Here is a 23074-nt window from a genome sequence, read left to right on the forward strand (position 1 = left end):
TGTATGCTGAGATAGATGAGTATTGAACATTGTGTCCTTAATCTTTGGGAGGCTTTATCTAATGAAGTTTTAATGAAGCTTTACCTAATGAAGTTTAAAAAAACGTTATCCTCAAAACTGGGGAGTTATCTGTGACCATTTTCCCAAGTAGCTGCAAAGTGGAGTACCACCTTCTCTATAAGTTGTTTGCAGGTTTTTAGCATGAATGTTAAGACAAGCCTTGGTACCAAAGTTGGTATTTTTGTTCTTTATTCTTGTGTCAGTTCTGTTCTTGAATCCTCCAAATCATCTGTACTTTATGGAAGTTTCTCCTCTTGCAGTTATTACATGCACATCTTTTCAGTATTAACTTATTAAGTTAACACTTTGTGGATAAAGATGTTTAACCCACTTTGCTGTGTTTTCTAATGCAGGGTTGAAAAATCCCATGCTTCCTATTTTAAACAGGTGATACCACTTAGTGTAAACTGCCACAGGATCGCTATTAGTGAGTCTTCCATAGTGAAACTCAGTACTTCTCCTATCCTTTTCCTGGCTGAGAGCATAACTTTTGCCTTACAAGGTGTCTCTTCATTCCAGAAGAACTTTAATTAGTGATTTCTGTACGATCTTCCTGTGTCAGTCCTTACTATGTATAGTGCTGCCTTGCAGAAATCAGAAGCTAACATTATCTTCCTACTAGCATCCTGATTTAATCATAAATAAGTAAACAAAATATTTCTGAAAGAGAACGGAAGGTATTCACCTAGACATACCTGAATCGGTGTGAAAACTTAAGCAGGTTTTCTTGAGCAAACTTGATTCAACACTGAAGTTTCCTATGTTCACCAGATGAAAAGAAATGGCCAGGTTTCAGCCTGGAATACCTTTTCGTAGCGGACTTACAACTCCTTTGTAGTAGATTTATTATGGAAATAGCTTTAATTTAGTGGCACTTACATAATGAAAGTGCCTACCGCCTGAGTCACTTCTCACCTTGATCAATTGTTGTCAATCAGCTCTGCGCAGCAGGAATTTAACAGGATATAAAATTTTTCTGTAAATGGTTTAAATCATTACATTTGTGTTTTATTAATAATCCTGTCGAAGTAGAAAGATGTCTTCTCTTCCACTTCTGCGTGTTGCAGACTTCTCCCTTGTGAATACCTTGTATCTTCTGTGTAAATTACAGCTTGACTGATTTCTTCATGCCCGTTGTACTGCTGAAACAAAGCTGGTGGTCTAAGTATATTTGCTTATACTTAGAGCACTTCTGTGAATGTGGAAGTGTGTTATCATGGAACAATTTGGGTTGGAAGGGACCTTAAAGCCCACCCAGTCCCAACCCCCTGCCATGGGCAGGGACACCTCCCACCACACCAGGTTGCCCAAAGCCCCATCCAGCCTGGCCTTGAGCACCTCCAGGGATGGGGCATCCACAGCTTCTCTGGGCAGCCTGGGACAGGGCCTCACTACCCACACAGTGAAGAATTTCCTCCTAATGTCCTATCTAAATCAATCCTCTTTTCGTTTAAGACCATTCCCCCTTGTCCTATCATTACCTACCTGAGTAAAGAGTCCTACTCCATCTTTTTTCATAAGACCCCTTATATCTTATGAAAAAGCCACAATGAGGTCTCCTCAGAGCCTTCTCTTCTTCAGGCTGAACATCCCCAGCTCTCTCAGCCTGTCCCCATAGGAGAGGTGCTCCAGCCCTCGGACCATCCTTGTGGTCCTCCTCTGGACCCACTCTAACAGCCCCACATCCTTCTGGTGCTGGGAGCCCCAGCCCTGGACGCAGCACTCCAGGTGGGGCCCCCAAGGGCAGAGCAGAGGGGCACAATCCCCTCCCTCCACCTGCTGCCCACCCATCTGTTGGTGCAGCCCAGGACGCAGTTGGCCTTCTGGCTGCAAGCACGCGCTGCTGGCCTGTGTCAAGCCTTTTGTCTACCAGAACCTCCCTCCAAGTCTCTCTCCACAGGGCTGCTCTCAAAGTCATCTTCTCCCAACCTGTGCTCGTGTCTGGGTTTTCCCTGACCGAGGTGCAGCCCAGCAGTTCATTGTAAAATGTCTTGCAAGCATAGAATTAAAAGTATAAGCATCTGTGTAGGTCAAACTTGTGTAAGCTTTCTAAAATTTTGCACATGTAACTTAATGCTGGTCTTGAGAGGTAACTTGATATACATTCAGTAAAAGTTTGGAAAATGAGAATGATGAAGTTTGTAAAGTTGGTGACCTTACACACCCTTACGTTTGGGTTCTGGATTTTAAGAGGCAGGAATAGTAAGTAAGGCAGTAAATAGACTTCTAAGGAACTTAAGCAAGCTTTAGCTGGTCAATTCTTCATTTATTGGGAGAGACTTGTTCAAAAATACTTGAAGGATTAAGATCACAGGTATGTATCTCTGAAAAAAGTGTTGTTGACACGTGACCTCATGTATGTTAAGGCACAATTTATTTAATGATTAGCACAGTTAATTAAATGACCATAGGCAGCGTGAACTGTCATCCAAACAAAATGCAGTTAAATGGTGTGGTTTAACTCCTCCTTTTAGATCAGTGACTTAACATGCTGCAGTGATATTTATTGACCTATTAATGGAATAGCACAGGTACTTAATATACAAGATGTCAACCCAGGTTTTATTTGCATATGTGTAAGCTGTATTTTGTACTGTTGACCAGTTAGAGTTTGTGGGAGTATATTATTGATAAAGAATTAAACACTATACAGAAACCATCCGAATATTGAATCTTTTAATATTTAATGTCATGGCCAGTAGACTTGCTCAGCTGAAACCGAATAACTATTAGGTCCTGCTAATTAAGTACAGAGCTACGTATTTGTGTTCCAGTTGTTTAAATTTCACCAAATTTTGGCAACGTTGCTATTAAGGCTGCCAAATTTATTAACTAGTAATGTTATTAATTCATTCTGTGTAGAGTAATGAATTGTTCTGTGTCCATGCTCTAGCTGTTTTTTATAATTTTGCATTAAGTGTGTTCTTTTGATTTAAATTATTTTCCAGAGGAATTGGATGACTTTAATCCATCCTGTTTTAATATCCTACAAGTGCATCTTCTGTTTTTGTTACTTATTCCTTGCTTTAATTTTCCTGTTATCATTGTACAAAGAGTATGTATTTTGTCTTTTCTCTTTCTTTTCTTATACTTGTTTCTTCCATCCTCCCCCTGGGAAATTTTAAATTCAGCCTTTTTAATACATATCCATGCTGTTGGTTCCTGATTTCAAGTCTTCCAAGTTGCATTTCAAGTGGTGCTTCTGTGTTGAAAGAAGCAGTGCCCAGACATCTTAACTCCTACTGAACCATCTCCTGGGCAAGGAACGTAATTCATATTTTTAGTGCTAGAATTGCTTAGAATATATTTATTTTCATTGTAAAGTAGTTTTCCAAGACTTGACTTAACTTATGATAATGCTTGACGTAGCCAAGAATAAAAATCATGATTCAATCAGGCTTTATGTATTCAGGTTAGCATTTGCCTATCATATTTATTATTTTTTCTGTCTATATTTATCTGCTTTTTTGTTGTCATATACCAGCAGAAACAACACACATCATCTTGATCAGTCAGGATAAATGTACGTTCTGGATGCTGCGAAAGATTTTTGAGCTCTAAGTGTTATGTGGCCTTAAAGAAAGGGGCTGTTTTGAGCATTTCTTTGCCTTCTGGTTGTATGCATGGAATAATGCTGTTGTTCTGAAAACACGATGACTAACTTTTAAAGCTTAAGTTATTAAAAACAAACAAACAAAACCCAACTGTTGGCTGAATCTGTTGTACTGAATCTCAATCTCAAAGGAATTTTCTTGTTGTCTTTCCGAATGTTTGTCATCTTCCAATATATTCCAGTGTATAATTCAATGCAGTGTATCTTTTAAAAACAAATGAAAAAAAAGAAATTAAATCAGTGGATCACCTCATTTGGCTTATGGATTTCCATGCTCAAACATATTCTGGGTGCAGCTGCACTGGAGGCTGCAGTTCTTAGCTGTCACTGTCGTCTTTTTCCCTGACAGAGGTTAACTGGAACAGCTGGCATAATCGGTATGTGAAATTACTGAGACTTTTATTTGGATAGAATCAGGTTACAAGCAACCAGAAAAAATCCTAGATCCTATTAAGTATTCAACACAGATTATTTTGACAGAGCTAGGTATGCACGGCTCCATCGGCAGGCTGGAAGAACAGCAGTTCCTAGCAGTGGGATGTAAAAGCAAATTCAGTTTTATTTAGCTAACAGTTCAAGTGACAACTGCTGTATAAGGGGGTAGTTTAGCAGTGAATTTTCTCGTGTTGAATGATAGGTTTTATTTTTACTATTTCCTTTAAATGACAAATGTTCAGTAAAGCTTAACCTTAATCCCGAAAAACATTCAGAAGAGAGCTGCAAATTTTAATTACACGGGAAGTTTAAAAGGTTTATTATTCTTTGTCCATTATGGCCTCAGTAATAGGCTGTTTCGCTGAATCTTTTAAAATTAATTCATGGTCCTTTTTGATTAGATGTATGAATTTTGCGGAAAATTGTTTCCTCTTTGGTGTTTCCTGTACTTTTGAGAGGGTTATGTCATGTACTTCATGTGTAGGCTTGTTAACTTTTATATTTACTATAGATACAAAATGAAGAATAAATGAAACTTCTGTCTGGCCTAGCACTCACGTAAGTGTGTTCCTACCAAAAATCCAACTCCTGCAACTGGAAACTCAGAAAATTCCTTACAGGCTTGCAGGGGAGGTGCAGCTCCAACCTGACGCAGACTGTGGTGCTCCTGAAGGCTGTGCCATCCTGCCCTGGTCTAGGTCCTGCATTTGTTAAATTCAGAGTCTATTCAATGGGCAGGGCAAATCTGTCAAAGTAGTTTTTAATTGAAAAAAAATTGCCGACCGTTCCTCCTGATGAAACAGAATGATTCATTTTGATAATTTCCAGTTTAACTTGTACTTGGTGAGGAGGAAAAAAATCTTTCCAGTAATCACTTTCTAGATGTAGTGGTGGGTTGACCTTGGCGTCAATCTTCCGCTCAGGGAAGATTACCTTTTTGCCAATTAACACCAGGATTGTGAGAAACAGCCATAACTGAAAACCTTTCTCCCTGTACACCCTCTTCTTTCAGGCTCAACCTCACTCCTTCATTCCTGACTCTTTCTCCTCATTTCTGCTTCCTCCAACCCACCCAGAGGCACAGGGGAGATGGAGAATGGGGGTTGTGGTCAGTTCATAACGCTTCACCTCTGCCACTCCTCACTTTTTCATTTGACCCAACATGGACTCTTCTCATGGGCAGCGATTCTTCCTGAACTGCTCCAGCCTGGGCCCTTTCCATGGGGCACAAACCTTCAGGAGCAGGCTGCACCAGCATGGGACCCCTGTGGTGGCAGTTCCTGTCAGGAGCCTGCTCTCCATGGGCCGCAGCCTCCTCCAGGCCGCATCCACCTGCTCCACCGGGGGCTCCTCCACCCATGGGGGGGCTGCAGCGTGGAGATCTGCTCCATGTGGGACCCATGGGCTGCAGGGGGACAGCCTGCTCCACCAGGGGCCTCTCCACAGGCCGCAGGGGAACTGCTTCTGCCTGCCTGGAGCACCTCTGCCCTCCTGCTGCACTCACCTGGGGGCTGCAGGGCTGCTGTACTCACATTTCTTTACTCTTCTCTCACCGCAGCTGCTCAGAGGTTTTTACCTTTTCTTAAGTATTCTCTGGCAGTGGTGCTATCTGTGTTACTGCTTGGCTCAGCTCTGACCAGTGGCGGGTCCCTTTTGGATCTGGCACTGTCCAGCATGAGGGCAGCCTTGGGCTCTCCTCACAGAGGCCACCCCTGCAGGCCCTGCTACTGAAACCTAGCCATCTAAACCCAACACACATGTTCAATTTCAAATCTAGACCTTGGATACCAGTCAAATTTAGAAGCTTGTTTGTGTATCAGTAGGACACATCATCTGAGCAGTTCATCTTTGACTATAGTGTACAAGTTTGTTTCCAGATTGTTCCATAATGTGCTCTAACTGGGACTATATCACCCTATTCTAATCAAGTGTCAGCTGCAACTGATCTTATCTGACAGCTCTCTGCTGCTGGAAGGAGAGTTTTGATCCCCAGTTCCTTTAATTCCTCTTCCTTCCCTTGAATTAGCTCTGATGCTTGTCACGTGCTTTTCAAAATGAATTAGGCTTATTTTTCAGAGTAGGTGAATTGGCTGGTCCAGCAAAGTGTTGGATGTATTGTTGCAGCATTCCCAGGGTGAGAATGTGAGAACGAACATATGTATGGTACATAGCAGCATCCCTTCTGGAAGCTGTAATGGTGGATCTACGTCAAACAGGAAGAAAAGTGAACCTGGTTTCATCTTGTGTGTGTTTTTGAGATCCTGAGTTACTGCCATGACAGTGTGTTAGGAAATTAATAGGTATCGAGGTGGCATCATTTTCCTGGGAGTATTAGGGTAAGTTACTTCATTGAGTTTGGTTTTTCCCCCAACTTTCTCATTATCTGTTTTTACGACAACTGCACATGGCACTCAGTTCAGGTGCTGTGTATATGTAAGTACAGAGAAGATGACAGCTGCTGGCTGCTGTGTAGCTGTTGAATTGCATCACGTACCATGCCTGTGGAGTGACTTCGGTTTGTATGTTGAAGAGCGAGATGGCACCCTTGTGTGAGGCGTACATAACAGATGATGTGTGAAGGGAGTTCAACGGCTTCCTCCAAGTCAAGGATGAAAAAAAACTCATGGTGAATTGTTAAAGACCAATCATACGAAAAGACACTTGTCTTTGCTTCTGATCATTATAGACAAATAATGTACCCCAATGTTTGAAATGACAGTTTTAAAAGAAATCTGAATTGTTAGCTTTAGTTTCTGCCTTATATTACCTTGTTTCAGTAATGGAAATTGGATAATTATTGGCAAATTCAGGGCTGTCTTTTTCAGACTTAGTTTTTAAGAAATATTTGTGAGACCGTTAACTTTCTAGTGAACTTGGCTGATCTTGTTCATTCGACTTTATTTTAGGAAATGGGGAAAAAATAAGATACGTTGTACTGTATGTGTTCTTTAACATTGATATTTAAGTTTAACATTGATATTTAATTTCATTTAACATTGATATTTAAGTTTTTTAACTTTCTGTTTTGTAAAAGACTAGTAAAGGTTAAGCAAAATCTGTACTGTATATTCACATCCTGAAATGTGAACTGAAAAATACAAAATGCATTGGTATTTTTGGGGCTGGGTGGGTGGGTATGTTTCACGTTCCAATATTTACTCAGTGTAGAATGACCTTGGTTTAGGTGAATAAGCAGTTATTATGGCAGGTCATGCTGTCCTACAATGGAGCATGCTTCTCTGCTACCTCTCTTTGTAGATTCTGGTCAATCTCATTTCTGTTCTTTTATTTGCCCAGAGAGGCTGTGGGGTCTCCTCCTTGGGGAGCTCCAAAAGCCGCCTGGACGTGGGCCTGGGCAGCCTGCTCTGGGTGTCCCTGCTTGGGCAGGGGGGAACCAGGGGCCTCCAGGGGGCCGTGCCAGCCTCAACCCTACAATGATCCTGTGATTTCTGGCAAGTTCTAATTTTGCTATAGCTCCTTATATAGGAGGTGAGTACAAAAAGAAATGCCTGACTTGGAATGTAAAGTTCAGGAAGGTGAACACTGGGAGGAAGCGTTACGGACTAATAAAATGGGGGTGACTTGTGGGAAGGTAAGGCAGGAGTGAAGAAAAGCTGGCATTGTATAGTCTTTCTAAAATCCAACTTATCCCAGCATGTACCGTCTAGTTTTATTCACTGTTACCTGTTATCTATTAATTTTATTTTTTTAAGTAGAAGAATAATGCACATCCTCCTCCTCTGCAGCAGAATTTTGTATAGATTAGGGTGGGTTAGGGGTCACCCTTTACTTGCATCAGTTTAAAGGGACTGAGAAACTGAGTAGTTGAGTTGGATCTATAGTTGGAATTTAGGAAGGAGATACTGTTGCTTGTCTGTACTCATTTGTTTAAAAATTTGGTTTTATGAGATAGAGGAACAACTTCCAGTTGGCACGCTCTCTTCCTATACCTGCTACTTTTTCTTGTGTGCAGGTATATTCTTGCTGTATTTACGGTGGAATAAAACTATTCAAAAATACCGTATTGCCAAATTATGCATCACAAATGAAAATCAGTGATGTGTAACACTTGAAAAGCACTGCTATTTGGATGTTTGAGGAAATTGTGCTCTATTCAATTGTTTGGAAAACAAAGTCTGCTTCAGTGCCTGTTTTCAGAAAGTATAAGAATGTAAGCTGGCTCGGGTTTATTGTTAACAAGTGGTGGTAACAGTTCATGCAATGAGATAGAAGCTCCATGCTTCAGTCTCAAAGTGTGATGATCAAATACATTCAGTAACGAGGATTTGTGGCTTTTTGTTTGTGTATTTCTGGGAAGCTTTATCATACGGTAGGACAGTGTACCTGAATATCAAAACAATTGCTACCATCTACAATGTTGATTAGTAAACCCCCAAAATACATATTTTGTCCGTTTTTCTTCTTTGTTTGTATGTTTTTTTTTTTTTTCTCTGTGTGGTTCTGGGGAGATTTTTAACCCTTTGAATTAATGTAATTGCTTGTTTAGCAAGTTTATGTCTACCTTCTCTATCCTGCTTTTACAGCATTGACTTGTTTTTCTTTTTTTTTCCCACAGTTTTAAAATTGCGAAATCATGGCTCATTCAAAGACGAGAGCCAACGATGGAAAAATCACATATCCTCCAGGAGTCAAAGAAATCTCTGATAAAATATCTAAAGAAGAGATGGTGAGAAGACTAAAGGTTAGTACGCGTGCTACTAGTGGCAGACTGATGTTTCTTGTACAAAGCATTCAGCGATCCTATTACTCTATTTCTTATCCGAAAGGGTATTTTTTTTTTCTCTTGGGCTTTACGACAAAACATTTTCTATGCTCAGAAGAAGGAACTTTTTGGTTATTGTGCCTTCTGTTCAACCACTTACTTGAAGTGGATTGTTAATTAAGTATTTAAATGAGACTAAAAAATTGCAAGTGGAAATGAATTGTTAATTTCAAATAATTCCTTAATTTTTATTTTAGCTCCTGTAGTATGTCAGTGTTTTTAGAAATGAAAATACTTGACAACATGAAAAGAGCCTTAATTTTAGGGGAAAAAAAGGATGCATGAGGATACTCTAGTTTTAGACATTTGTGTTCCTTACAAAGTTGACTTCAAAACCTACTTTATTCATATTATTTTAGTCTCTGTCACAAAGACAGTAAAAGTCTTTGATTATACTATGCATTTTTATGTCTTCTGAATTTCTTGACAAGTTTCTTTGGCTGAACTCTATGGGAAGCTTGGGGAGATTTGGAGGTTAATTATGTAGCTACATTTCTTTATCTACTCAAGTACTCTCCTGGAAAGGCTTTTTAGTAGTGTGCAGAGGGGGAATCCTGCCGGTTGGCTTGCCCTGGGAAGCCAGAGGGAACAGAGCTGGGAGAGGGACCTTACGTGTCCTAAGAGCTGGAAAAGTTTAACTTGGAGTTTGTTTTCTTAAGAAGTAGTTTTAAGTTGTTTGAATGGGGAAAAGGAAACAAACAAATAAAAAAAAACAAAAAACCCTCCCAGGCACAAGGATTCCTTCCTCCCTCCCACCCGTTAGCCTTTCTATGTTTTGGGAATTGAGTTGATGGTTGGTATGGTGCATTCTAAGATCTTGGATAGAAGACATTTATCGTTTCTTTTGCTAAGAGTCACTCATAGATGAAACAATTTGTTAGCACTAGTGTTTTTTTTCAGCTCATGAAAATGCATACTGCTCTTACTGATACTTTTTCTATTACAGCCTCATTTAATTTTTGGCGTTGAGTCTAGTCCTTGTGTTCTGTCATCTTCATCTGTCTTGCAGGATAAGTGTACTTTGCAGGATGTCTTGTGTTTCTTGTCCAGCTGTTCGCTCTGGCTGTGCACTCATGGGTATGCAGACAGAACCACACAGTGCTCACCACAAGTATATAGACCTACAGTTTCCCACACTTGTAGGAAAATAATTAAGTGAACTATTATCCTCCTTATTTCCCTGACTGCTGAATCCACATAATTATTAGAGAAGAAGCACTTTTCTGTGGATCTTATAATTTGTACAAGCAGCTAGTTTGCTATTTCTTAAGTAAAGACAATCCGTTTGTATAACTAGTTGGGAAGTCTGAGGATAAAATGAAAATATACATAGTGAATTTCTATATTAGTATAGCTCACCTTGCAAATCTCATGCATTTCTGATCAATGCCATCTCCAAGTTGCAGTGGATTTTGAGAGGAGAAAGAAAATAAATGCTCAGATCTAGGGATTAGCGCTGAAGAAATAATGAAGGTGATAAACATTTTGGAAATGGTGAAATAGCGTAAGGAGAACATTTTTTCCAACAACTTCTCTTGATACACAAAAGCTAAAGGATTGTACCATGAAAGATAAATTTTTAGACCAGTGGTCTAGTAACATACTTTTCCATAAGTTATGTGAAATTAAATTGGGAAGTTTGTTACTAGGGGAGTGTAGGAGCCAGAAAAATCGAATAGGTTAAGAAATATAGGCCACATTTGGAAGCTGAAGCTCCAGGAGTATTAATCATGGTGGTCTGGGTGCAATTTCAGGCTCAGGCGTTCTCTAACCTAGTGCTTTGCAAGAAACCAGGAAAGTATGCTAGCGGAACCAGCTTGTTTCTCTTTGCTTTTCCTTAAGCACTGCAACAGAACAAGAAGACTGCCTTTGTTGTTCTGACCAGTGTGTAATTCCATGTTGTAAGGAAGAAAGAGAAACTGCAGTTTCATTTCTAGAGTAGGCAAAATCTATACTTGTTGCAAGAACTCTTGTGACACCCGAATATTTATTAATTACTTTAATTACATAAATCTAATTACTTCCCATAGAAATGAACAGTTCTTTTCTGGTTTTAAAATTATTTTAATATTATGTAAGGGCAACAGTGCACATCAGATGGCTCATCTCATGTCTGACTTGGGAGGACTTGGTTTTCTCAATGGAAATTGCATGTGCTTAAATTACTGATTGTCTCTGCCCAAGTCTTTATTGCCATTCTGATAATTTGAATGAGTTAATAACTTAAAATTACTCTGCCTCTGGGATTCAGGATTCAAATAAGAAAGTGGAGAAAAACATAATTACTTTGTTTTATCAATATTTTTTTTCCTCCAAACTTTTTATTTATTAATAGTTTTTAAATGTAAGAATTCTAGCTGCAGTTAATCACGTTTATCCTGCTATTTCTGCTTTTGTTGTATTTACAGAGTAAAATATTCAGTGTTGCAGATTCTTCCCCATCCCCCGCCTCCTTCCATATAGACTACTGGACCCTAATAATACTAATTAGCTTTTTCTCCTGCTGGACAATGTGCGTGCTGCTGGGATGTACTGATCTTATATTTGCTTCTGCTGAAATTGTGCGCTCTGCTCCTGGTGATGTGTTGTTGCACAGGGGACAAACTTTTCTTCAGAAGCAGTGGTAGGAAAAAAGAACAACACATAAGGCTGAAAGAGAATAGAGGGGAAAAATAAATTGGAACCCTAAATGCTTCAGGAAGAAATACACCTTTTGAATAAGGTTTTGCTGTTTTCTAAACTTTTCAGGGAATGTTTCTGTATTTTTTGATGTTTGGTCAACTTGATGGCATGGTTTTTTCTAGAAGACATATAAAGGCCTACTGCCAGGTTTTCATTAACTCTACTGAAGCTGTACATTGGGACAACTGACAACTTGAATATTTCCTTTTTACACTCTAAAAAATAAAGCATTGGTTTACTACCTTTACTTATAACAAGTACTACTGCATTGCTTCTGATAAATACTGCACAAACACAATTCTTAATTTTGTGTATTGAGTTTTTTTTTTTTTTTTTCCCTTATAGATGGTTGTGAAAACTTTCATGGATATGGACCAGGACTCTGAAGAAGAAAAGGAGCTCTATCTAAATCTTGCTTTACACCTTGCTTCAGATTTTTTCCTCAAGCATCCTGATAAAGATGTGCGTTTGCTGGTAGCTTGTTGTCTTGCGGATATTTTCAGAATTTATGCCCCTGAAGCTCCATACACTTCACCAGATAAACTAAAGGTAAATTTAATTAACCTATTTTTCCGTACCAAGGTTTTATACTGAATGATTAATATAATTGGTTATAACTTTTTTTTCCCCTCCATTTATTTCTGGTTCAGCCTGAGCCATCCTTGGTAAGGGCGTTCTGTCAGGTCAAATGCTCATCAGATAAATTGATATATAGCACATCTTCCAATAACTTGCAGGGCTTTGGACTTTTATTGAAAACAGACATGTTATTGAACTATGATCAGGATTTGTGGATACTGGGCTGTTACTTCACAATAAAAGCTATAGATATATGACTATTTCTAAGTTTTTTGCAAGATAGCCAATTCCTTCACTCGGGAAAACATCTCTGCTGTTTCCAATTAAACTACCAAGAGATGGTCAGTGGATTTTTTTGTAGATAAAAGCTACAGAAACAAAGAAAAAATATTTTTGTATAGAGAATAATTATTTCTGATGTGAGATGGAAAATTCTGCAATTACAAGCATTGTTGATCCCACTAGATGGAGATGGTTGATTGAGAAATGCCAGCTTTGAAAAGGCAGTACAATCTGCCCCATTTGTTTTAGGACGTTTCATTTTAGGTTGCCTTTTTTGTTGTTGTTGTTTTTCTCATTTTTTGTAGAAGTCTAACTTCCTTTACAACTTAGAATATCAAACAACTTCCTTTTCACACTCTGAATCTAGACTGATGAACTGATTGATATAGAAAGTTTTGCAGAGAAGAATAACACTGAAAAGCTTGCATTTTTTTTGTTTCCTTGACTTAAGAGTGTAGTACACACACACCCCCTCGTACCCCCCCATGGTAGGATAAAAAGATGGTTTTGGTATCAGGGGAGTGGGAGAAATGACTCAGGTTTTGGTCTACTGAATATGCTGAATGTGCTTCATCAGTAGAATGAACACTGCAGTTGTAACTGTAGTTCATGCTTTGTTACCTAACGTACTGGAGAGAGACTTGGGGATTTGCTAGCTGTATTTTCTTATTTCTAAATTCTTGCACTTCTGATTACACATAGTCTAGTTACCTTACTTAGTGATCACACCATCTCCTTTTTCTACTGGATTATGTTTAAATCTGTTTTTAAGGCTTTGTGACTTCCAATACAGTTTTGAGTGTGTTTTCCTTCACTTGTTAGGCTTATTTTTTTCTTGAGGTGGGAGTTTTACATTTTATTATATATATAAAAAATATCAGAAGGTTTACATTACTGATCTTCTACTTAGTAAGCATGCTACTAGTTCTTAGAGCTCTGGAGAGACTATTAAATTCCTCTGTCATCATTGAGTTCTGGAGTCTGTGCAGATCTCCGAATTCAGTCTCTCGATGCAGATTTCCAAACACTTTCTGAGAAATAAAAACAGGATAAACAATAGACCTTTGCCCAGGGCTGTTGAGAGACTTGCAAACCAGTTCCTGCTGAACATAGCTTTTGTGGTTGCAGGACAAGCTTTGATAGAAATGTTGAAGAGTTCCCTCCAATTTAAGACAAAGAGGTAGAAGGAAGAATGGTTCCTCTTGGGTTATATCTTGGTCCTATTTCTACCCGCTATTTAATATTATATCCATAATGCAGCTTTAAGAATCTCCTGTGGTATGTATAGCACACAAGTTGAAGACGGGGGAAAAAAAAATGGTGAAAAGGTTAATTTCTTGAGAGGAGGAAAACCAGCAATCTTAAATTTTTACTCTTACTTTGCACCATCTCTGTTACTTGAACAATGTGTAATTTACACAGGGAGAAGGGATTAGAATTTGGGGTTCTCCTCTTATGTGTATCCTCAGTATAAATTGTAAATACCTCACTGAGAACTGAAAGATCTTTGATAACAGGGATGGAAAATGCCATAACTGGGGTTAAAGCACACCTGGAGCAGGACTGCTCTTCTGGGATGTGAGAACTTTTAACTTAAGTCACCTGGAGTACTGCGTCCAGTTCTGGGCTCCCCAGTACAAAAAAGACAGGGATCTCCTGGAAAGAGTCCAGCGGAGGGCCACAAAGATGATCTGGGGCCTGGAGCATCTTCCCTATGAGGAAAGGCTGAGAGACCTGGGGCTGTTCAGCCTGGAGAAGAGAAGACTGAGAGGGGATCCCATCAATGTCCTGAGGTGTGGGAGACGGAGGGATTTGGGCAACCTCTTTTCAGTGGTTTGTGGGGACTGGGCAAGGGGCAATGGCCACAAGATGGAGCCCAGGAAGTTCCGCACCAACATGTGAGAGAACTTCTTGACTGTGAGGGTGACGGAGCACTGGGACAGGCTGCCCAGGGAGGTTGTGGAGTCTCCTTCTCTGGAAATATTCAAGGCCCGTCTGGACGCCTACCTGGGCAGCCTGCTCTAGGGAACCTGCTTTGGCAGGGGGGTTGGACACGATGATCTCTGGAGGTCCCTTCCAACCTCTACAGTTCTGTGATTCTGTGAAGTCCTCAGCCTGGGGAGAAAAAAAGCTTGTGGGTGGTATTCTTGACTCAGCTGAAATTGAGATGTTTGAGGGTGTATATAGTAGCAGAACTTGAAGTATCTGAATGTGTTTTGTGGTGAAAGCTATGGCTGTGATACACACTGAAGCCATTATGTGGTTAATTGGTATCAAGACAACAATCCACAGAAAACATCTGATGTTCTTCCTAAAGTTGAAGCATAAGCACTTGTGGTTTTAGAGTTCGGGTTTTAATGTATGCTTGCTTTATGGAGTCTGATGTGAAGCCATATTGTCAAAGCTGTGGAAGTGTTGCAATTTCTTAACTCCAGCCAAAGTTAATTTATCTTGTGTTTTACGTTTATAAGTGTGTATTCAGATGATATATTCGGTATGCTCAGACAAAGAAAAAGCTTTGGGTCATACAACACTAGATATTCAAAATCAGCAGATACTTTTCAATTTAATCTCTGTCTTGCTTCCTTTAAAACAGAAAAAAAGGAAAGCATTATGAACTTTTCACACTCCGACATTATTATTTGCAAAGCATTCAGCTATTAGACATTGCCCATGTATGCTATTTATTAATATATGTATTCATGTGCAATACAATGTGTACTTTATTAGGAAAATTAATTTTGATCTCAATAGGTTCTTTGAATTATGTTCAGTAAATAAATGTTGCATACCAAGCTGCAGGCTTAAAAATGTTAAATGAACACAATCCATTCTTGCAATGATCCAGGTTCATCTGTACAAGAAGCATTTTCAAGAAGAGCCATTATACTTAGAGCATGAGCTCTATAAAATGAAGTAGTTCTTATGTTTGGCATGGGTCATTCTCCCAGATGCTCGTTTTTGTGTTTATTTGAATCTTAATCTTGGCTGAGATTCAGTCTGGATGACTGCTGAACTTCACAGCACCTTGTGGCCTACCAGTTCTTCAGCTAAAGGAACTCCTTCCAGGTGGGCTACTGGCCTGCTAATGGGGCAAGCCCTCCTTTTAAAGGGGATGTTCTTCAGGCTGGTGTCTCTGAATTCTTTTTAGTGGTTGGAGTCCATTAGGTGTGTCCTTTGAACTGCATCTTCTGGTTTAATTTCAACCAAAGAGTCCAGTTCATGTGCTTTTTAGCTGATCTGAAGCATGAACCAAATGCACAGCCTTCTGAACATCCCTACTTAACACTTCAAAGGTCCAATCTTATTTGAACTCAAAGATTAATGTAGCTGTATCTTTGACCCATGTGCCTGCTGGACTTTTTTTTTTTTTTTTTTTTTTAACCAAGATATGACTGTGTCATGTGTAATCTAATTCTTGTTGTTACCTGGAAGAGTAAATACTTATAGAGTAAAGCTGGAAGTTTGTTGTCATAGCCTTAGAAAGAAGGAGCCATGTTCTCATCTTTTGTCCATCTCATCATTCTTGGGGGAACAAGGGGCAAGGTGGAATGGTCATTTGAAAACATCATAGAAAAGCTTTTGGGGACGGGGGATTAAGAGGCTCATAAGCTTTCCATGTACATATGTGTATCTTAATATGAAAGTTACGTTACAATTCCCTTCTTCTAAGGAAACTTTTCAGGGCTAGCTGTAAGGCTTTCATCTGTTTATTTTGACAACTTTATACACTTTGGAATTTATTTGCACCTAGATTATTAGATAAATTGTTATGGATACACTTGAGGTTGAGAACGCTGTCTCTGAATGATGATGATACCTCTCAATCTTTTTGATTTAATACAGTAGTTAGGTATTTCCAGCTATTCATTGTTTGAATGTAAAAAGCATTTTAGAAAGTCACCTTCTCGTGTGTTTCCATTCATGTTCCTTCTAACCTGCTTAAATTGTTTTGTGTGAGACTTTTTTTAAAGAAGTCTTGTGGTGCTGAAAATTTATATGGAAAGCAGGAAGAACTTGGTTTATTGTTTTTGCCTGTCTTTTGCAAGAGATGTGGTCCGTCAGTAGCATGGTTATTGAGACATGCATAAAATGCTGTAGTATAAGCCTATTAATAATACTCCCAGGAAAGCTGCAGTTGGCTTCTGCTTTTTACCTCTTCTCTCCAGTCCAAACCTGTTGTAGCATAAAGTAAAAAATGTAAAATTCATTGTCCTTGTGAATAACATTGTGACTTCTGCAGCATGTCAGCCAATTGCAGGTTTTTTGTCAAATTGAGTATTTTTCTTCACAAAAAAAAAATAAAATTGTTTCCTCTGAAAAAGGGCACTTCCTCAACGCTTTATAAAGAGGTGAAGCATTTTAAGATCACTTCTTGATGTACTCTGAGATATTTTGTAGATCTTGTTTTTTTTTTTGACAGTGAAATGGTGTCTGACATTCCTGCATATTTTGTACTGTTGAATAATATTAGTGATTTAAACAGGCAATTATTATAACTTTAAAAGTTTCATTGCAATTGATTAAATGTCACCTTGTCTTTTCAGGATATATTTATGTTCATAACAAGGCAACTTAAGGGTTTAGAAGATACGAAAAGCCCCCAGTTCAATCGATATTTTTATTTACTTGAGGTAAGCTTTATAACTTATCTCATGATAAATCTTAAATGTGATTTTTAAACTTAAGCTTTTATTAACTACTTTTATGTTTTTTCCGTTCAACTTAGAACATTGCTTGGGTGAAGTCTTATAACATATGCTTTGAATTAGAAGACAGCAATGAGATTTTTACACAACTGTACAGAACACTGTTTTCAGTAATAAAGTAAGTACTGTCACCACAATTATTTTATTGCATGGTTTGGGTGAGTTGTTTCTCACTTAGATATTCTGTCTATTGGGTAACTTTCAGCATTAACAAGCTTAATTTTGATACTGTCTTAATTCAGTTTAACTAAAAGTAGCAGTATAAATGTAACAGACCATCAGTTCTGTCTTTTTTAATTTAACAAGATACACTGCAAATTGTCTGTTTTTCCAATTAAATCTACTTTGATTGTCTTTTAGTGCATTTATTTTACCATGTTCTTGAAATTGAAGGTGAATGGTACAATGTACAGTTCTAAGAATTGGAGGATTCTTTCTATAAAAATATGGGACAAAGGCCAGTGGGTACCAGAAAGTGCCACTGGAGGCCATCTAGTCCACCTCTCCCTTCTCAAAGTAGGGACAGGTGGAGCAGGCTGCCCAGGAGGGTAGCCAGTTAGGGTTTGAATGTCTTCAAGGATGGAGAACCTATGGCCTTTTGGGGCAATCTGTTGTAATGTTCAGTCACCCTGACAGGAAAAAAAAAAAACAACTTATGTTTAAATGCTATTACCTGCATTGCAACTTGTAACCATTGCCTTTTGTCCTGTCATTGGGCACCACTGAGAAGACCGAGTTTTGTCTTCTGCTCCCAACATCAGGTATTTAAATATGTTAAGTTCTTCCCAAACCCTCTGTTCTTGAGGCTTTAAAACAAAAAATCAAGCAAGCCAGCTCTCATCCTCTCCTTGTATAAATGCTGCTCCAGTCCTGTAATCATTTTTATCACTTTGCTCGACTAACTCCAGTATATCCACGTTTCTTCTGTACTGGGAAGCCCAGCACTGGACAGTGTTCCTCCATATATGAACTCAAAGGTGTTGAGTAAAGGGGAAAAACTTCCTAATATTCCATTTTATTTTTACTGTAGGGCCAGATACAATCCATTTTCTCTTTTAATATTTTCTTTTAGTATAGTAGTAAACAGAGAGGGCATGAGATCTGAGAACATTTTGAGAAGTGGTGTATGCAGGACAGAAACCTTAAGTAGTTTGACTCCTTAAGGAATCTTGTAATATGATTATTATTGTTCTTGCTTTTTTTTTTTTTTTTTTTTTGGTATTGCCATGAAGAGTATTATGATTGGAAGCTTCTGTTTTATATAAATAGTACACTAAGGATTCTTGTTTTTAATTTCAGCAACGGTCATAACCAAAAAGTACACATGCACATGGTTGATCTCATGAGCTCTATCATTTGTGAAGGAGATACGGTGTCACAGGAACTTTTGGATACAGTGTTGGTTAATCTAGTGCCTGCACATAAGGTAAGACTTAACAGTGGTTTAACTTGTGTTGATTAAGATTTATTATGTATATGTATATCTTCAGATATTTAGATTCCATTGAGGAAATAACTGTAGCAAATGTGTTCCTCTCAATTGGATTTTTTTAGCAAACAAATCAGTTTAAATGGCTGTAAAATTCAGTATCATTTCATTGCTTTGATTCACTTGGCATAAATCAAAGTATCAGCAAAGTCATTTTAAAGCTTTAATGTTATATGAATTTACAGTTTTTTGATACATGGCCAATACTGGCAGATGTTTATATAAAAGACATACATTTGAAAAGTGTCTTTGAAATTTAAAAAAAAAAAAAAAGTCTTTGAAAAAATTGTAATTAGTGTAATGCTGTATCAACAGTTCAAAATATTGTGCTGCCCTAAGCAGAAGGGAGAAAGTTATAAATGTTGACTTGATGTCGTTGGAAGCATGTCAGTATGGGTTTGATGTAGGCCTAGAACAAACTATGTTCAGAAACAGCGGTGACTGAAGAGCCCAGGTCATGGGAATTATCTAGGAAAAGTGTACTTAGCTGGATTTTGGACAGTGGTGCATGTCTAAAACAGCCTTTTTTTTTGTGGGGGGTGGGGAGAAGGGGATATTTTGAGGAAAAAGGCTTTTTAAATGCTTCTTAGAAGCTATAATGTGACTGAATGTTAACTGGGGGATTTTTGCTCTCTGAAAAATGTAGCAAGTAGCACAATGCATTGTGCCTTACCGCAGCCCATCAGTTTCAGTAAATAAACAACATGTTACTTATTTTTCTACTGACAATGAAAGGCAAAATGTTTAGTATAGGCTAATCTCTTTATTTTATTTTAACTGGAAAAGTTTTAGCTCTGTCTTTCAGGGGTTTACTACTTTTAAGCTGGGACCAGACTGAAAATTGTGTAGCTAGAACTTAGGTTTACAAAGTAAAGCCTTGGAATACAAGAAACAAAACCAAGAGTATGCAGAATACATCTGTTTGTGTATTCTCAATTAAGCGCTTGTTCTTTGTTTTGTTGTGTGACCTGTGTTGAACTTGATTCAGACGTACTGTTTTTTTTTTTTTTTTTTTTTTTTGATTCAGGCTTAATAAACTGATTTTAAGTTGAGTAATTTGTATCCTGTTAGTTTGACTGTGGCACGGAAACAAAATTGCTTTATAATGGATTTAAAGTTATTGACTGGGGACATTTTATTAGGATTAGGAATTTGGGGTTTTGTTTTCTTTTGCCTCTGATTAAAACTTTGACTCTTTGGATAGGATATGAGTTTATAGGTTGCTTTTTAACTGTAGTAGCTTTGTTACTTTGGTCCGTGTTCTGAGTTTTTTTAACTGTTTTATTTTTTTCAACCTTCACGTAAATGGAAAGAAGCTCCTAAGATTTTTGTTTCATCTTAATATCTTCATGTAATGTTAACGTAACATTTTGGAGCTTACATGGCATCTACAGACAGCGGTTAGATGGATAATGTCGCATTGGGAGCATGTATTGAATTCAGAGTGAGAATTTTTCCACTTGTTTCCATTAAGCATAAAACCACAAGGGGATTAAGTTTCAGGTCCACTGTAGGAAAGAACTAGGATTTGGCTGATCTAGCTGTTAGGCTGTATGAGCTATAGGAAAGGAAAATCCAAAACCAGACTGACCAAAAATGACATGATGGCAAGTGTTGATGTAAGTAGTGAATCCTTATCTAGCTGGATTCCTTGCGAACCAGAGGAATATTTCTGATGGAGTGAAAGAAGCATAGATTTGCTATTAACTCGGATTTGCAAATGATCAGGTGAGACGTTGTGTATGAGACAATAGTCACAGCAGATGACACAGGCAAAACATGTATTTTGCATACAGCCAGAAAGAAGGCTGTACACATGAGGGACTGTGGAGTGAACTGAATGAAAACAGTGTTCTGGAAAACAATGATACAGCTAGTGTGACTTCTGGTGTATAAACAGTTGTACTGGGTAACGGTAGGTTGAAGACTTGAGGAGCTTAATTGTGTAACTTATCAAAGGAGCAGTTTATAAGTGTGTATTGGGAACAGAAGTTTCAAACAGCTTTTCTAGTTTTGCACCCTGGATGCTAAGGTCGAGTGGCTGGGTTTTGCTACTAATTTTTTTTTTTTTTTTTAAGACTTTTAGCAAATTGCTCATTTAATTACTATAGGTTCTTTCAGTGCTGTTTCCTCTTAAAATCAAGGTCAGTGTTTTTCCTAAGAGAAGAGCCAGATCTGGTCCATAGTTCTGTGTAGTAAGTCTAATAAGCAACGGTGCTAGCAGGGTGACTGCAAAAACTCAGGCGTAAGGAGCATAGCAAGAATCCGGTATGCTATCAAATGTCTGTCTGCCATAATAATAATAGTAATCACTGATCCAGTCTAAGACATTCTAGCTCCCTTGGGTTAGTAAACCATCACACTTGGTCAATAAAAGCTGCATTGATGTAAATCTGAGTGAAAGTGGCTGATGGTAATACCACAAAACAGGTACGTGAGGCTCTCTTGAATAGTACAACGGAGACTGGATAATAAAATAAAACAACAAACATAATTTGTTGGACCATGTGCCCAGCTCTGAATTCCTTTGCTGTTTAATCATTTTCTTGCTTTTGTGGTTTGGCTCTCTTGTTCCTTTCTATGAACTCCACTGAAATTCCTATGATAGGATTATATGAAGAGGGAATGAAATTTAGATTTAGTGAACTAAGCCCAGAAAAAGACCAGAGCGAAGGGAGAGGTAGTCAATATAAAAATGCAGGAAAAATTAATAGTTTTCCTTTCTCTTTGAATTGTCTTTTCAGCTTATAAAGCCTTTATGGGAGCATGTGCAAACACTTTTTTGTGTTTGTGCAGTTCGTTAGTAGGCAAATTGTGCTTTATTTCCTTGAGAGTTTGCCAGTGTGTTCCTTTTTCAGCCTCAGGAGTGCTACAGGGAATCCCACATGATTTACATGCTTATCTTCTTAGGAAAGTGATATTGACAATTAAATTCCTAACTGGCTCTATTAGAAACTTGCTTAATAATTAGTGTTATCTATCTTGGCAACACTTCAGCTCAGCTTTCTCTGCATTGTCAGCCATCCCTAAAAACCTGTTTTCCCTCCCTCTCTCTCAGAAGAACCAAAAAAAATCTCTTAAAGCTGCTTTGTGAGGTGCTCTTGGATGCCAGTTATACTGCTGTGCTCTTGATAAGAAGAATCAAATTGAAGGCTCTTCTCTAATTTTGAGAAAATGATGTGTAAAATCAATTTTTTTTTTTTTAGGAATATTGGCTCTAGATACGCGGTTTTGACACTTTGCTTTTAGTCCTACAGCTAGAAAATTAAGGACTGGATTGGTGCTAGCTAGTCTTTCTGAGGAAAAATGAGGGACATACATTTGGTTTCTGCTTTTGAAGTACAAATTATTTTACTAATAATTCCCATTTAACAGCTCAAAGCACATTATGGGGCAACTGGGGAAAAAAAATCAGCAGTGTCTATTTCCACTGCTGCCAACCCCACTGTACCCACACCACTGGTTTTTGGCTCTGTGGCAGAGCATCCTGGAGAGCATCACCCATTGAACCCTAAAACTTAGGTTTTTATGCTTCTGGAAGATACTGATGTTAGCAGTATGTACGTAGAAATCACAATAGGAGTACCAACAAAAGAGAGATCTTATGGTTGATGAAGGTGGTTTGTCTTCTGAAGGTTATTGCTGAAGGCTTTCTAAGCTTAAAAAGCCAACTGAGTCAACTGGTGGCTTCATTTCTACCCATTTTGGGACTCTTGAAAGCTTATCCCCACTGCATGCTTCCGTGCTCTTAGAGGCATCCTGATCAAGTTGATTATCCCCATCAGTGAAGGCTTTCTTAAATCCTTAAAAGATCTTGAAGTGCATATAACTTTTTTCCTGAATGTGGAGAAAGGTAGGTCAGAGGATATCCATATCAGATTTTAGGTAAAGAAAAGGAAGAGTATGTTAAGTTAGCTCTTACCTTATAACATTTCTCCTTCATAAGAACTTTAAAGAATGTTTATGGCTATTCCATTAACCCGATAGTTCAAAATATAGGTTTTAATGGTTTGTAAAGTTCTTTGAATCTTTTTGGTTTTTGCCTGGATTGCTCACGTTTTCCTGTCAACTCAGACAATACTGCTTTTTCCTGCTTTTGTCTGTATCCTGGAACTGGAAAAAAGGAAGAGAGAACTTTCTGATGTGCTTTTAAGAATTCCTGGATGTTTTCTTGAAAAAGTACAGCTTTTGGACATTTGAGGGCCAGCAGAATTAAATGAAGTTCATGAAGCATGGGAAGAAAGTAGTTACCTTCTTTAGCCTTTTGGGATCTAGACTTTTTTTTTTCAGCTTTTTTTTTTTTTTTAATATAGAATGAAGCCTTAGTAATCTACTCAGGGTTGGAAATCACTACTTCAGGCATTTATCTCGGCAAACATTATGGTGTTGGGAGCTCTTCTGCCTGATACTTAGCGGTTTAATTATGAGAGATCTTTGTTCGT

General features: G+C 38.3%; 1 protein-coding gene across 3 annotated transcripts in view; it reads left to right on the top strand.

Annotated features, from left to right (window-relative positions):
* Positions 1-23074, top strand: part of PDS5B (PDS5 cohesin associated factor B) — a 110956-nt gene that overhangs the window by 13452 nt on the left and 74430 nt on the right. For all 3 annotated transcript variants that reach the window (XM_084306136.1, XM_084306138.1, XM_084306137.1), the window contains exons 2-6: positions 8685-8810; positions 11919-12122; positions 16982-17068; positions 17164-17261; positions 18443-18569. In XM_084306136.1, the coding sequence (XP_084162262.1) occupies positions 8703-8810; positions 11919-12122; positions 16982-17068; positions 17164-17261; positions 18443-18569 (624 nt within the window). In that variant the 5' untranslated portion in view covers positions 8685-8702. The remainder of the gene's footprint in view (positions 1-8684; positions 8811-11918; positions 12123-16981; positions 17069-17163; positions 17262-18442; positions 18570-23074) is intronic.

The sequence above is a fragment of the Netta rufina genome (genome assembly GCF_964035555.1).
Source record: "Netta rufina genome assembly, chromosome: 1".
NCBI classification, from domain to species: domain Eukaryota; kingdom Metazoa; phylum Chordata; class Aves; order Anseriformes; family Anatidae; genus Netta; species Netta rufina.